Raw genomic sequence first — 16,987 nt, 5'->3', positions numbered from 1 at the left:
TATTCAAATACAGGTATATCAATTGTACATATGCTTTGACAATGAGATACGTATTTTATGGACGTTTGAAAGTTTAAAATGACTCAAACTCTAATGAGCATTTGACTGAAATTTTTAACATATGTACATAACAGCAAAGTTACATAACTGTAAAACAATGAAGCATGTACCACTGTTGTGTTAAGCGCAAGAAGTAGAAAATTTACTAATTATATTTACCACTGATATAAATTCTAATATGAGTTCTAAAGATACAAAGACTTTTTTTTAGATTCTTATTAAAACATTACAGTCAAATATCTCAAAGATAAAGATTGTTAATGTAATCGCCAAAGGAAAACTGTATACAGTTGGCATTTTTGTCTCTGTCATCACTTAAGTCAGAATCCATCATACAGATAACTGTATGATATAAAACCTTTATGAAGGAAATTCTCATGTTAAATGCTGGGAGGATTTTTTATAATACATAGATGCATCTTTTCATTTTGATTGTATCAAGACATTATCATTTTATGCATCTATCACTGAAAGGCATCAGAAAATTATAGCAATGAATTCATATGACTTATATATAATACAAGAAAAGTCCATGCTAGAAAATAGCATTAGAGGTTCATCAGATAAAGATATAGATTTCATATTAAATTTGTCAAAAACATAGATGTTAAAAACCAACTTGAAGTTAAACTTTTAACAAATGTTATAACTTATATTTTGTAGTTTTTTTTTCCTTTGTTGTTTTTATGTTGGTTTCCCTAAATACCCGGGTTAACTGGCAATTGTAAATGGGTATTCATGGGAAATGTGAAATAAAAGATTTTAAAAAATAGTACAAAAGGTTCTTAGATTCAGAACAATTACTTCCTTTACTGCTTTTTCAGTGAACAATAATCGTTATCAACAGATGCGGAAACGTCGAGTTCCATATATATTCCCCCCGCGTGGAGATTGCTGTAGTCACTCTCTTCATTTTCATGATCAAGGTTTCCTTGGAGGTGGTCATAGTTTTCATCAATGTACTCCTCTTTTTCATGCATATGATTGTAAACATCAACGTTCACGTCTCTATTCACCATCAAACTCTTATTGGTTTCTTGGACGTTCTTGGTGGTTGAAAATTCAACAGAATGAGCAAATGGTGGCACATTTACAACTTTTCTCTGCAATGTACAATTTTTGTTTAATAATCATTCATTTTGTTATTTTTTTAAGAATTAAAATACCACATTCAATGAAAGTTTTAAATGTCATACATGTATATATGTTTAGTAATCCAAATAAAAAAATGATATTCGTGATTAATAAAAATACATTAATCTATCTATTAGAACAGACTACAAAAATAACTTCAGAGTAACCATAAAAGCGGACTTAAAATAAGATGTACATTCATATGTCATTTCGTAGTTTGTAAATTAATATTTTTGTCCAGGAATCGGTATATATCTTTAAGTACTTGTAGGTCTTCATCTCTCAGTAATTGAGAAACCTTTTTTATCCATATCCTTCCATTCTTTTTCTTCAACATTAGAACGGAACTTGTGTATTTAAAATATTCAATGTATTGGACTAATTGTGAATATAGCCTCCCCTGAGAATGAGTCTGCTTTCGTTGAGACTCCTGCGTTTGGTTGTGTTTATGGAACAGTCTCAAAGCGGTCCCATGTAACACCCAAAGCCGTTTAAGAGTCAAATCCTTTAATCTGTTTGTTTCATAAGTAAATATCAAAATATTCATTTAACTGTTTTACTGTGCACATATGTTGGCGTATAGAGTAGGGAATTTCAAGTATTAGATCTGAGAATTTTGATATATACTGTGGAATGATTTTAATTTGTTGGGTGTCAATATTCGTGGGTAGGCAAAATTTGACCTGTTCGTGGGGACTCAATTTTGTGGATTACTCGTAAATACGATGGTTCAATGAACCAATATGTTAACAAAATGAACGTTCGAATGAATGTAAATTTGTTAGGACGATCAGCGAAATCCACGACCATTTGTCCTCCACGAACAATGATGATTCTACAGTATGCGAAATAAAAACGTCTTTATGAAATTGTTTCAGTCACAGCAAAATATACTCATGCCAAATGTTCGTTGCTAGCTTTCAAATTATGGAAATTATCAACTGCATTTAAAGGACAATACTGGTTTATAAAACCACATATGCAAATACATGTACATTGTATATTCTATGCTGGTAATGCATTTATTGTTATTTGTGTTTTTCACCCTTCCATATATTAATTTCTAAGAAATTTAGGCTATAAAAATCAATTAATTTATCGTGCAGGTTGTTGATTACATGTAATTGTATGCTCATTAATGTCCCGCTCGACAATTTTTCTCTCATATGTCAGGGAGGAATCCCGTGATTAAGATACATGTATAGATAACAAATAAAATGTCTTTTGCAACGACAAATCATTTTTTTTAATTTCTTACCTCATTAGTACGATGAACCTCAGGGATTCTCTGAGATGCATCTGTTTCAGTCTCAAAAGTAGTGTTGTTAAAAACAGCAACCTCTCGGCATTCTCTAAATATAAAACGTTTGAAGATTGCAAATTGATTCTAAATGTTGATAATACATGTCAGCAATGAGTACCATAATCAAATTAATAAACATAGCTTATTGCACTGAACTGTTTCATACTTTTCTTCAGTTTTAGTTTTTCCGTTTCGTATGTTTTGATAGATGAAAACTGTAAGAACAGTTAATATAACTCCTAAGATAAGGCCACCAAAAATGGACCCAACTATCACACTGGCTGCGTTATTTTCTACAATAATAAAACAGAAACAAATTACAAAGTGTACATTGTTATTTCGTCAAATATGTATAAAAATTTTCATAATTACGTTTTTTTTTTCAAATTCACTATACTACATGTACATGCATGTTAATCCTGTTCGAAACACATTGCTCCTGGAACTCTATATCATTAATCCAAGAGCGCACCGTGTTTGCATAGCCGGTTGCTTCAAACTCTCAAAATCTGCTATGAAATGAATGTGCTGTTCAAAAGTTTACCTGGAAAAAGTACTTAACGAGAATTTCGATCGTAGGTTAAAACAAAAAACCCTAATAAATCAAATAGTGAAAAATGTAACTTCTGTAATTTTTCATTGCTATGTTAATTTTTTTTCTAAATGAATGCTTAAACTCTAAAAGGAGGAACTGTTAACGTTTAGAAAAGTTTGTTAAAAGTGAACTCGTTAATAGACATACGCCATCATTGATTTTACCATCTTTGATATCAACATCGGGGTATATTCTTCGCATTCTTTACACTTGACTGCTTTATTGTCACGGATATCGGCTTTCAGTGAGACCTGTGTTCGTGCTGATTATGTTGCATTACCCTTGTTTACCTTTTTTTACACAAAATGGTATTTGTTTATATACTGCACCTGCAAAACTGTTTCAAATGCCTTTGGTATCTTAATTACTCTCCTTCATTAGAAGATGTTATTTTTATCGCTTCCGATTTATAGCATAGCTGACATTTAAGGAATCGCTGTCTAGTTATAAGACTCTGCCAGGGCATGAACAATAGTAGGAAAAAATGGGATAATTTACATAACGGGCAAACCCCGTTATGCTAAAATTATCTCATGTTTCCCACTATTGTTGATGTTCCTGGCATAGTCTCATAAATAGACAGCGATTCCTTATGGAGAGCCAACGGGTTCAAAATTTTAAATCTGTAATTCTTAAAATGTACACCTGTAAACTTGAATTTGTAAATTGTAAATCTTAATTTCATAATTTGTCAAATGGTCTTTCACAATTTGTTATTTGTAAATTATCCAACATAAATTGAAAAGTGTAAAAATGTAAACGCAGGTTATGTCAATGATCACGTGTAATTCGTAGACTTGCGATTTGTCAACTTATGAAATGTACTTTCGTGATTTGTAAATTATGCAAGGTTGCATGAAGGATGTGGAGATAACGAACAGTATTCAATCCCAACGTCCATTAAACGATATGCAAAATAAGAGCAGAGCAAACACGGACCTCCGAAATATCAGAGGTTGGATCAGGTACCATGGAGGAGTGAGCATCACCTGCCGACCAGTCACACCCGCCGCGTGCTCGTTGTCATGATCTCATTGCATATTAAACGAAAGAGGGCGCTATAAGGGTGGCATGTAATTTCGCTCCAAAGCTTAAAAGATCCTGAGTTTTGTGGTATGCATGCATATCATGCTTTCAAGTGGTCTCTTAAGCTGTTTACAAATAAGATTTCAGTTTAATACAGAAAAGATCAGGGATCTAAACACACAAAACTTTTCTCGTATATACCTGTACAGAAGGCAGGCGCGGATCTCGGGAATTTTTTCCAAAGGGGGACGAGGTGCACCTTAGTCAAAATATCCCATACCAAAAATTCTTCGACAAGCAAAAAAAAAAAAAACTTATTTCGTGTTGGTGGTTGTGGTTCGTGTGTGTGTGTGGGGGGGGGGGGGGGCGGGGGCTCTAAAGTCATTTCTATGTGTTTCTGTTTATACAATTAATTACTGTACAATTTGGGGGAGGGGGTCTGGATTCCCCCCCCCCCCCCACCTAAATCAGCACATGGAGAGGTGCCGAGGGAATAGAACCCGAAAGTTGTTTTTCTCAGCATTATAAAGAAGCGTAAAGACTTCTCGCGTTGCATTGGAAGGCGGGAGGCTCCCCCTTCCCGTTTTTTCTCGAACATGTTTTACTGTAATTAAGTATGAAAACCCATTATAACTATGGATCGAATTGTCTTGTGAAAAAGTAAAAACCGTATACCACACCCTCCCCCAGGGTTTTCAGTTAAAAGTGTCAATTATTTTTCGGTGCCCCATTCAAAAACGTTGCTACATGCATAAGGACTAGAGTTTTCACCTGTACTGTTTTTGTGTGATAGTAGGGCCCAAGGCACGGAAGCCTTTTTCCTGAACTTCATTTTGTTTCATGATGATGCATGAAATAAACTATATGTAACCCAACAAAACTGAGATGCTTCATACCGTCTGAGATGTCTTCGGCTCTATAAAATCATCTGATTAATGTATACAAACTCAATGAGTGGTGCAAAGAGAAGGACCCTCCCTTCCTAGTAGTGTGTTCGTCTTAAATCTGACTAAACATTATAAAATATATTAATGATTATTTATAACCACAAAAATAGTCATCTGTTTGGAAGAAAAAGAACAAGAGGCCCATGGGCCATATCGCTCACCTGATAATCTTTGACCATTCTGTTTTTTTTTTTTTTACCAGATTCCACATTGTAATACATATTGTGACCCCACCCTAACCCAATGATCATAATTAAAACAATTTGAAATCTACACTACCCCAGGATGCTTCCACATAAGTTTCAGCTTTTCTGGTCCAGTGGTTCTTGAGAATAAGATTTTTTTTCTATATATGTCTATGTAAAACATTGATTCTCCATTGTGGCCCTGCCCTATCCCTCGGGGTCATGATTTGAATAATTTAGAATCAACACTACCCCCAGGATGCTTCCACATAAGTTTCAGCTTTTCTGGCCCAGTAGTTCTTGAGAAGAAGATTTTCAAAGATATTCCCTATATATTTCTATGCAAAAATTTGATTCTCCATTGTGGCCCCGTCCTACCCCCGGGGGTCATGATTTGAACAATTTAGAATCTGCATTACCTCAGGATGCTTTCACATAAGTTTCAGCATTATTGGCCTAGTGGATCTTGAGTAGAAGATTTTTTAATGACCCCACCCTATCTTTGTCTTTTCTTGATTATCTCCCCTTGTGAGGAAACTTGGTAGCTCATTTTAACAATTGTAATTCCCCTTTACCCAAGGATGCTTTGTACCAAGTTTGGTCAAAATTGGCCCAGTGGTTGTTGAGAAGAAGTCGAAAATGTGAAAAGTTTACAAACGGACGACGGACAAAATGTGATCAGAAAAGCTCACTTAAGGCTTCGGCTCAGGTGAGCTAAAAACTACGTACTTAATATATGATCACTTCAAATAATTTTTAATTTGAATTTCCGTATATATAAAGTAATGTGTACTTTACAAAGACACGAAAGGGTCTAGCTGTCAATACATGTATACTTTCGAAATGAGGGGGAAGCTTCATGTCCACTAAAAAAATTAATCCAAATGCAAAAAAAAAAAAAATCGTGTGTGTGTGTGCTGGGGGGGGGGGGGGGATAATGGACAATTATTCTTGTTGATAAGCTGTTTCAAATATTTATATCACTTTTCTACTTATAAACGCGAGGTTGCTTATCTTCTATCTTATAATGTATAGTGGGGTATTTTTTGTGAAGCGATTATTCTGGGGTTTTGACGATTTGTTCCTATTGCAAACATGTTGAATAAGTGTACTAAATATAAATTGTGAAAATAATGTAAAATAAGCCCCGGGGTTGAATATCAGGGGAGGGGGGGGGGGGGTCCTGTCCACAAGTACCTGTGCCTGTGGTTTGTAGGGCAGCAACAAACTTCTTCCACTCTTGTCTATCCAGGGCCAGTCGAGTGCATTGCTGGACGCATTGGTGAAGTGCTTAAATTGTTAAGCAACGAATAAACCTGTCACCCCTGTAGCGCCCCCTTTCGTCTTAATAATGCAACCTTGCATATTAGATTGACGATTGCAATTTACATTTCACAAGTTGACAAATCGTAAGTCTAGGAATTACACAAGAGCATCGGCAAAACTTGTATTTTGCATTTACATTTTTACACTTGTCAAATTACGCATGGATAGTTACAATTAACAAATTGTGGAAAAAAACAACAATTTACCTAAAATTAAGATTTACAATTTACAATTTTACATGTGTACATTTTAAGAATTATCGAGTTGGAATTTTGAACCCGTTGACTTTCCATAATTCCTCATATTTCCATTTTTACATGAAATAACAATCTTGAAATAAATCGAAATACCATCTAATTTAGTAGATTAGAATTGCACCAGGCCCCATGACATCCAGTTTTACTATAAAAAATAGAATAGTCCCATAAAAGCACGAAACAGTGTTTAAATAGCAGAGGAATTTATTTTGCTTAAGAAGTCGGATGGTAATGACTGAGGGACGATGTCTGTATCAGATGATGGAGTGCAGATCTATGTGGCAATGCCTATTTCACCACGTGGTTCAAATGGGCTGTTTACCAGGTTAACGGAAGTAGAGTTCTTGGTCTCGCGTGGCCTCGGTGATAGTGGACAGCGTTGCGCTAATGACTTGCTTTTGATTCGAAGATAATTCATTATTTATTTTGTTTGTTAAAAGATGTATATCTAATTACTTAATAAACAATTAAACAAAACATCTATTTTTTCTTACGTATATTTATACGCTAAAGTGATATATATATATATATATATATATATATATATATATATATATATATATATATATATATATATATATATATATATATATATATATATATATACATGCAGGTTGACATTTGACCCTTCAGTAGTACATGTATTAGATTGATTGATTACATACTGTTTAACGTCACTCTCCAGAATATTTCACTGATATGGAGACGTCACCATTGCCGGTGAAGGGCTGCAAATTTAGGCCAATGCTCGGCACTTACGACCTTTGAGCAGGGAGGGATCTTTATCATGCCACACCTGCTAGTAGTATTAAAAATATACGTACATGTACCACTCGTATTACCATGCAATTAACAAGATTAACTTTTGTTGTGTTTATCATAGAGGAAACAATTAGAAATGGAAATATTTGATTACATTTACCAGTGACTAAGTTAGCTGCTTTACATGTGTTTGTGTAGGGGTTCTCGCGTATAGCGATAGCTAGATCAAATATGGCGACTAAGCTTTTCTTACGAATCTGTTAGAGTAAAATCTGATTTAGCTAAACAGCAACACGATAATTTGACGTAAAGTTTATATTTTTTCTTTATTGTCCTAATAAAAAACTGATATACACTCCATAGAAAAATAAAAATATTTCACATAATACATATTAACGCATTAAATTCGCCACAGGAGTAAAATCAACAAATGATGACGTCTTACTGCATAAGAAATATGCTGAGTGAGAAATTGGTTTAGACGGTTAGTGAACTGATAAATTGAATATCATAAATATTTTATGTGGTTCATCTGGAATTTAATTGCATTCATAAAGGAAATTAACAGATTGATTTAAATCACATTTTTGTTTATTTTATGACAATCAGCCATCATTCTATATATCATACTTAAAAACAATATGGATTTGCAATTACAAGTAAAAATCAACAAAGATTCAATACATGCTGCTCAGTGTGCACTTTGGAACATTCTAATAAAAACAAAATGTTACAACTAACGCTATATTCAGTGAATAACCTTGCATGTTTCCTATATCGATTTGTATTTCTTGTTAAGGTCTTCCGTTTCCAACGGAAGACCTTCTACTGATTCTGAAGATTAAGATTATTAAGGTCTTCCGTTTCCAACGGAAGACCTTTCTGTTATTCTTAGGTTTCTTTTCCACAGTTTTTTTCTTTTTTTTCTTACCGATTTTGTGCACGCGAGTTCTCGGAAACGGCTTGCTCGATTTTCATGAAACTTTCAGGGATGATGGAACATAAAAAAATCTAGACATATATTTTTTAATTTTGATGACGTCACTTCCGGTTCCGCCATTTTTGCATTTTTGTTAATTTTAGAGGGTTAGTTTGTCCGCGAGTTTTCTCGAAAACGGCTTAAGATAGAAACTTGAGATTTTCAGTGATAATAGAGCAATAAATGTAGTTGTGCGGAACGTTTTTCATATTCACCGAAATTGCTGTGTACGGAAGCTCGTTATGGCCAAAAAATAGTCCTATCGCGAATTTCAAAAATTTTGACACCTTTTCAACGATAACTTTTTACTTAGAAATATTTTGTGAAAACATGTAGAACAAAAGAAGTGTAGAATTAAAAGATCTTTCAAATGATATGTAGAAAATAGGACTGACCCCTAAATCTAAGGGCCTGGAGGGGCCGAAAGCTTTTCCTTCATATCTCAAAAAGTATTGAGAATTTGTAATACGTCAAAGAAGCAAAGTTGTTCAAAATGAGAAGCTTAATTTATTGCTGTCGTCAAAATGCGTCCAGCGTCGTCACTTCCGGCCAAACCGGAAGTAGTCGAAAAACGCGTATTTTTGCTGTTTTTGACAAGTTTTTGGGTAACATATGACTCTGGGAGCCTAAAAATTAATTTTCTGTCCGTCGTCGCTACTTCCGGTCAAACCGGAAGTAGTAGAATTTAGCTTATTTTTGCATTAATTAACTTAGCTTTAGAGGATTCAAAGCATTTTTGGGTGTTAATTCTCATTTTACTTAAAAATAAAAGCTACTTCCGGTCAAACAGGACGGAAGACCTACTCGTTGCTTTGCAACGAGCTTTGCTCTAGTTCTTATTATTCTTTTTTTTGTTTTCTTCCTAGACGCCAACTTTGAGGCCTCATATCTCACTCATTTCTCAATGGATTTTGCTCAAATTTTCAGACATTATAGACAATAATTAACTCTTTCAGAATGCTGTCTAAAATTTCAAAAATTCACTTCCGGTTTTGAGTTATTTCCCTTTAAACGAAAAATTATAGGCTTTCATTTCCAGACAAAGGCTCAGATACCACTAGAGCTGGAGCAGAAATTTTACTGGTTTTAGATAACAGAAGGATTGAAGTTGTGCACATCGGTTTTTGTTTTTCGATTTCTGTATTCAAAATGGCACTATATAGGGGTCAAAAAATAGAACGCCTAAAAGAGCGAAAATTTACACATATTTTCCTTTTTATGTTGAAAACTAAAAATATTTTGTTAAGACATGTTGAATAAAAGTTGTGCATAATTGCAAGGGCTTTCATATAATACTATTCAAAAGGGGCTGGCCCCTATGATTAAGGATTTAGGGAGCTTGAAAGTTTTTGCTTTATAACTCAAAAACGGTAAATATTTCGATCTGGATTATACGAACAAAATTGTTCTTTGACACCTTTTTGATCTGATGAGAATGTTTATTTGTTCGAATATACCGGGGATATTGCGTAACACGAAGTAGAAAGCAGGCCAGGAAAACAGATAGCGTTTTTCAATCGGAAAGAAAATCAGACCTCTTCGTGTGTATAATGTTCACAAACTTCCTATCAATAATATACCCTATGGTATTTAATGTTAAATTTCTACTAAAAGGTCTTTATACATGCTTTACGGTTCATTATTAAATTATTTATATAACAATTAGTTTTTCTTTTTTATGTATTATTAATTAGTTTTATAGTGAACACGTCTTCATCGGAATATATTAAATCTATCTTTCTACGTTAAATATAATTATAAGTAATTTTAAGCTTTATTAATCGAATAATTCACGATCATTTAGTTGATCTCCACGTTCGCCAGCCTAGATGTTTGTAACAGTTGCGTAATCAAACGCGCCAATCCCACGCTCCGATCGGGGTCACTTGTGTACCAGCCACCTGTTGTCGTAAACAAAGCAAGTGTCTGTGATCGTGTTTAAAATCCATTGTGTACAAAGACCTATCAATTAATAGAAAATTGTGTTTTTAATTAATCGAATCAATAAGAATACATCACCGATCTTACATTAAATCGCAGTTCCTAACACTGGTGCATAAAATCATTTTGAATTTTGATAACTTTCTTTGGCCTGTTCACGCAAAATTATTTCTCTATTCCGTGTTAATGTATTTTATCAAAATTGTAATTGAAAAGGGGCTTCGGCAAATAATTATAATTAGTGAAGGAAGTCTTGAGATAGGTAATGTACTATATGTGCGTTTTATTTTTACCATCACTCTTTTGTTTCTCCATTATTTTTTTAACGTGCGTGGTCACAGAGAGCCGCTGGCATGTCAAATTTTTAAAACATCGTGTACTCCAACAGTGGAAATTGGCTTTGAAATCATGTCGCCTTTTTCATATTACTGAATGACGGGTATTTTTTTTTTTTAGGTTTATAAATCCGTACAATTTAAACGCGTAAAATTTAACATAATTTATAAAACGGCTCGTATAATTTTTTACACGGTATGTGTAAAAGTAATGCTTATTGCTACTAAGCTCATTCCATGGAGGCTATATAATTAGTATACTGTTAGTATTTTGAACACTTTTAAGCCAATCATCAATTGGGATCATACAGGTAAATCTCAATTAACTTGTATATAAATTAAACAAACATTATCAATTAATTTATAAGTTAGACCTACATGGTTACTCTTTTTTAGTTTTTTTTAGAGACGCATAACTTCTGATAATGACTTAATAATTACAGCTCTTCCAATTAAATGTATACCCGTGTTTTCAATCTTGGACATTTTCTTCTGCTTCATATGCTTTGAATAAAACTTCGACCTCTTAATACGCTGTACTTAATTAAATACTTTCACTTCAATTATGTTAGTTTGAGTTGTCTCTCTTTGTTTTCGGTAAATATACCAGACATGCACGTGTGCCTAGCTATGTTTATATAAAAAAAAAACATGAATCAAAGAAAGGCACATTGCTCATGTATATAAAGGTTATTTTTAAAAAATTATACCATGCGCGGATCTAGAGGGAGGGTCGGGGGCTGAGGGGTCAGGACCCCCCCCCCCCCCCTTGGAATTTACCAGGTTAAAAATGTACATACTTAAACAAGGAAAAAATTACCATGGACCCCCTTGGAAAACGCAGACCCCCCTGGACTATATGTGTAAAATGGGTATGAAAAGTTAAAGATTTGAGGCAAAAGAAGAAAAGAAGTCACTACCCCCCCCCCCCCCCCCCCTTACGAAATAGGTTTTTAACGTTAGGGGGAGTGTTACTTTACGTTTTTTTTTTTTTTTTTTTTTTTTTTTGCTTGTCAAGAAATTTCCGGGATATGATTTTTTTTTTGACTGAGGTGGACCCCCACTGGAAAAAATTTCTGGATCTGCGCCTGTATACAATTCATAATGTAATTTGTTTGCATTGTTTATATTGTTATATCAAATTAACATGTGTTTAATAACTCTCTCACTCTCTCTTTCTCTCTCTCTCTTACAAGTTACATAGGGTTTTTGGACACGTTATTTGTACACGTAAATGCATTCAATGTGATCTGGAATTTTACGTCTGATGTTTTGAATTTTTACGGACATATTCAATTCGTAAAAGATCACCGTATAAAAATTCAAATCACCTTTTTTGACCCAAATTCGTAAAAATATACAGCAGTAAAAATTACCCATTATATGGTATTTTATTTCACTTTATCTCATAGTTTGTTTTAATCAATCGTATTTGCTTTTTACACTTTATTAATTTCAAGTTTTATGCCTGATGAAATCAGGTGCTTTGATCCTTTTCATGCCAGCACCTACCCCGACACAAGACATTGATTTATCCGGTCTCATCCATAGGATCGGTCTCCACGCATCATTTCACAAGTCTCCAAATTTCAAATAAAACATTCTCATTGAAACTTTGATGCTTCCACATGAAAATGGCCGGGCATATATTGTTTGTCATGTACGTCTTCCATTTTCCGTCTGTCCCTCTTCCCCGCTTTGCGTTTACCTCAGTTTAAAGCTCAATTTCAAAGAAACTATTCAATTTTTTTTATATTAAACGTCCTATGCTGATAAACATTGATGAGAGCTATTTTCCTGCATCAACATATTTTAACTTTGACCTTTCCTTTGAACTTAATATCACCTTTTATGAATTCTGTCTAAAGAGACCATTCAAGATAGTATCATCAAACTTCATGTGCCGATATGTACTGATATATGCTGATACATACTGTAGGCTAGCTACACGTTTGTAACTGCATCAACATTTTGTTTTACCTTTCCTTTGACCTTAACCTAACTTTTCTCAGGTTAGTGTTTAACTCAGAAACATACCATTCAAGACTATAAGTATTCTTTTACTTCTTTTTTACTTTGACCTCTTTTTTTTTTTACTTTGACCTCTCCTTTCACCTTGATCTTACCTTACCTAATTCATTGAGTATTAAGCTCAGTTTTGAAGAAAGCATTTATATTTTTACTCACCTTCATATGCTGATACACTGTACACACTTATGAGAGCTATCCAAACCTTAGTGTATAACAGATGCTCTAACTACTGTGCCAAACGGGCGACCTTCAGTTTTGAAGAATCCATTCAAGACATTTTTATCAAACTTTAGTATACTGATACAGTTTGATCTTGCACTTTCCTGTGACCTTGCACATGACCTCACTTGTCTTTAATTTGCAATTTGCATAGTATTAAAGAAACCATTTGAGATATTTTATTGTAAGCTTATGCCTATATGCATTATCTGAACGGAATTTCCATTTTTAAGATTTCAATTTTTAAGACACTATTCAAGATATTCTCAACAAACGTCATACACTCGTATTTCTAAATAAATCATCATGTAAATCATAGTTTTGAACCTAATAAATTCTTTCGATTCGATATATGCTCAATAAAAATTTGACTGAACATATCCAGTCTTTTGGACGAGTCATTGTTACTGACAGAGAAATTTTAAATTCTCAACCGTATTTGTACCAGTGAAACATTGCTCATATAATGCAGGGTGGGGCATGACCTTGTCTCAAGTTCTAGATCACTTAAGATAAGATGTTTTGGTTGGAGATGAACTAAAAGAATATCTAAAAAAAACATACGTGAACTTTTCCACTCGGTAACACGCAGAGTATGTATTTTTATAACAGAGTTTGTCTTTGCTTGTTGCAAGGTCATTTAGAAAGTTCAAGGTCATGCACATAACATTCTTTTACAGTCTTTTTCCTGGCGAAACATTGTAAGTTACTTCCTCAACAAGCCTTTGGGTTGCTTACTTTAATAATTTTAGAATGGTTTGACCTAGACTCAAGGTTACGTCTTCCCTTCCGTAGCTCCAACGGAAGACCTATTCGTTGCTTTGCAACGAGCTCGGCTCTAGTTTAAATAGTTATTGAATTATTAGCATATACATGTATATATTCCTCAACCGCATCCAAAAAAATCCATTAGCTTTTACTTTCTAACTTCTAAATTCACTTGATTTTCAACATTTTAGTACATTTACACTTAGAAGACAGACAAAAGCTCACTGAAATACATATACATCAAAAGGTTTGCATAAAGGCAGAATGATATCAAATATTGATTCATTTCATATACATACCTTTTTGGACTCCAATACTTGCTTCAGTATAACCATCTGAAAGCACTGTAAGCAGTTTTTTTGTAATTATTTACTGACTCGATTTATCTTATTTTTCTTTTAAGAATACAAAATCTAAAATTCTAAGTAAAAGTATATTGACTTACATAACCTGCATTCAGAATCATTCAGTGGAGAATATCCAGGCTTACAGGCACAAGTATTGTTTTCACAAACAGAGCCGGATATCCCAGAACACTGTTCATTTAAGAGGCATGTGTCGTTCAGATTCAAGTTTCCTAATAAGTGAGGACATTTTTTTTTATTCATAATACCTTAAAATACATGGCTTGATTGATTAAAAAATCCAACTTGTATTATGTATTATCCCCTGCTAGAGATAATATGACATTTCAATAGTCAAAAGTGGGTAAAATGAATTCCTAGAACAAAATTCACACTTAAATCTGCACGTTTTCCATACAAACAGTTGGACATCAATGCTCATCAAAGGTTTAAAATACATCAAATTCCACTTACTGTCGAAGCATTATAGGGATTTCAGGAAGAGTTCAAATGTCACGGGGTACATCAACACTTTCGGATGTATAATAATCGTTCACAAAGTATCCTCTAGTCGATGGGAAAATTAAACACATGGCTAATCTTTTTTAATTTGCATTTTTGGGGGGTATAATTCGCTGGAAAGCACATGCTTTTCGAAAGAAACATCGAATCCGGATCAAGTTTATGGAGATTGAATAGCATGGCGACAAGGCTAGGGTTTTTATATTAATTTTTCATTTTCTAAATTCATCATTATTTTAATAAGTTTGTAAAGATATTTTTTTTATTTAATGAGTAGATATTGAATAAATTGACAAACAGTTCCTGTTTAAATAAAAGATACATTTTAGCGACTCTCGTCGCTTCGATTTGATACAATGTCCATTCCGTCCACAAAATTGCATGCAGTGTAATACCGGGTGATTTACTTGTGCAAAGTGATTTTGTTAAGGGGACAAAATCAGATCATTTCGGACCAAAATGGCATTTCAACTTATGCACCCATGTTGTAATGTCGAAGAGAACCCCTTTAAGTTTCCATTACAAAAAAAGTTTGGAAATCTTTTTAATAAAATAACAAAGGTAAAAGTATATATAAGTTAAGAAATTTAAACCTACAGTGTACAAAGAAAGCACGTGGGTACATTAAGGAAGCATATATCATTTCTCGGGAAAATGTCAACATGTTTGTTTTTCCACTGTTACCTCCCTTTTTCAGAAAATTAAGTTTGATAATTTACAAAATAATTGTAATAAAGAAATTATATAAACGACATTTATGTTTATGAGTATGCAAAAGGTTTCAAATCGATGCGACAGACAAACTATTGTCGTCGAACAAGTTGAAGCTAACAGTGGTCAGAGTCCCTATGATCTGACATTCACCAATTCTATTATTTAAACAATACAATTTCTGCCTTGAATAATAATTGCAGCCCGGAGGACCAGGCTGCTCTATACATATAAGTTTAAGTGTTGGTGTATGGGGATTGGGGTGGGAGTAGTTATTTAAAATTAAAAGTTTTCTAAACATTAAAAAGATAGTTAATCAGAATGTTATTTCCGTTTATGAATTACGAGATACATATTTACTTTCATAAAGTGAATCTGTAAAAATATATACGATTTTCATATTTAATATATATAGTTGCTTATCATTTACAGTGCAGGGAACTAATTTTGTTACATAAACCAGCATCAGGATCAGCATAAGTAGGATCAGGATAGAGCTAGCATCAGCATGAGCATTTAAAAAACAGCATTACTTGGATCAGCATCAGCAAGCAAAGAATAGAACTAGCATTGACCTATTTTAAAACCAGCATTGACCGACTTAAAATCAGGATTATCCTGGTTCACTAAAACTACTAAAATTTTCACAAAACGAAACCGCAAAAAAACATCCCTATTTCAGTCGGAAATAAATACAAAGAATGTATTTCTTGCTGACAAATTGGCTAATATAATCCTAACATTATTATTAAATTAATTCAATAGCAATAACCCCGTGATATTTTCAAATCTGAATCAGCTGATCACCAAACGCTATGGAGTCTACTGGTGAGGCCACGCCACGGATGATGATATTGAGATCGGTGATAAAGAGGTAAGTAGTTACGCTTGCGCATGAAAAATCAGTTAAACAATATAATAAAAGTATGATATTGTGAGTATGACTAATTACTACAAAATTCCGTTGGGTTTTATGGGCATAAACATGCTACACCAACTCTCTAACAACCCACATAACTATGTATTGCTTTCGCCTTTGTTAATTATTTTTTCCCGGTAATAAGTCTTTAAATATTTCAAAATTTATAATGGATCATAATTCATATGTTTTAATATCCCTGCCATCTTATTTTTCTTTGATTATTCTTTATCAAGTTACGCCATTTAGAGAGAGAATGAAACAATGTACGATTTACTGATTGTCGTAATTAATTAGCATAATTAATTCGTTCAATTATGTAAATCGCACTTCACCCGAGTATACCCGATATACCGGACGCATTTCATAGCTGTCCGGATTTCTTTCTTTATTAGTGTTCTTAAAAATTTCCAATTCAACATGTAATTAAGTATGTAAATATCTAGTGTTTAGTAGTTTAGTAGTAGTGCTAGTTGTTTTTGTTTCTATTTTTCCTTTGTTCTTATGACTTTTTTCTTTGTCCTGAGGAAGGGACAGGACGTCCCGAAAATTTGACAATTTTTATTGCTCGTGTCGTTGGTCATTTATAGTGCTTTATATAAATTTCCATCCGTGACCTTGTA

General features: G+C 33.6%; 1 protein-coding gene across 1 annotated transcript; it reads right to left on the bottom strand.

Moving 5' to 3' along the window:
* Positions 1-731: 731 nt before the first annotated feature.
* On the bottom strand, positions 732-15,218 carry LOC134251030 (uncharacterized). The gene is made up of 6 exons (XM_062733395.1): positions 15,215-15,218; positions 14,314-14,445; positions 14,168-14,212; positions 2,664-2,790; positions 2,453-2,546; positions 732-1,163 (listed from the first exon to the last, which is right to left on the bottom strand). Exons 1-6 carry the CDS (start codon positions 15,216-15,218, stop codon positions 870-872), a joined length of 696 nt encoding a protein of 231 aa, XP_062589379.1. The 3' UTR covers positions 732-869.
* Positions 15,219-16,987: the final 1,769 nt, after the last annotated feature.

Source organism: Saccostrea cucullata, unplaced genomic scaffold (assembly GCF_032062105.1).
Source record: "Saccostrea cucullata isolate Sc308-1 unplaced genomic scaffold, CSIRO_AGI_Scuc_v1 ctg2396, whole genome shotgun sequence".
Taxonomy (NCBI): Eukaryota; Metazoa; Mollusca; class Bivalvia; order Ostreida; family Ostreidae; genus Saccostrea; species Saccostrea cuccullata.
The sequence above is the reverse complement of the archived record's forward strand: the minus strand, read 5'-3'. Positions and strand labels throughout refer to the sequence as shown.

Coding starts and splice junctions, on each gene's coding strand:
- LOC134251030 (XM_062733395.1), bottom strand. Junction 14,213..14,313: donor TGATTCTGAATGCAGGTTAT/GTAAGTCAATAT, acceptor AACTGCTTACAG/TGCTTTCAGATGGTTATACT. Junction 1,164..2,452: donor AGGTTCATCGTACTAATGAG/GTAAGAAATTAA, acceptor TGTACATTGCAG/AGAAAAGTTGTAAATGTGCC.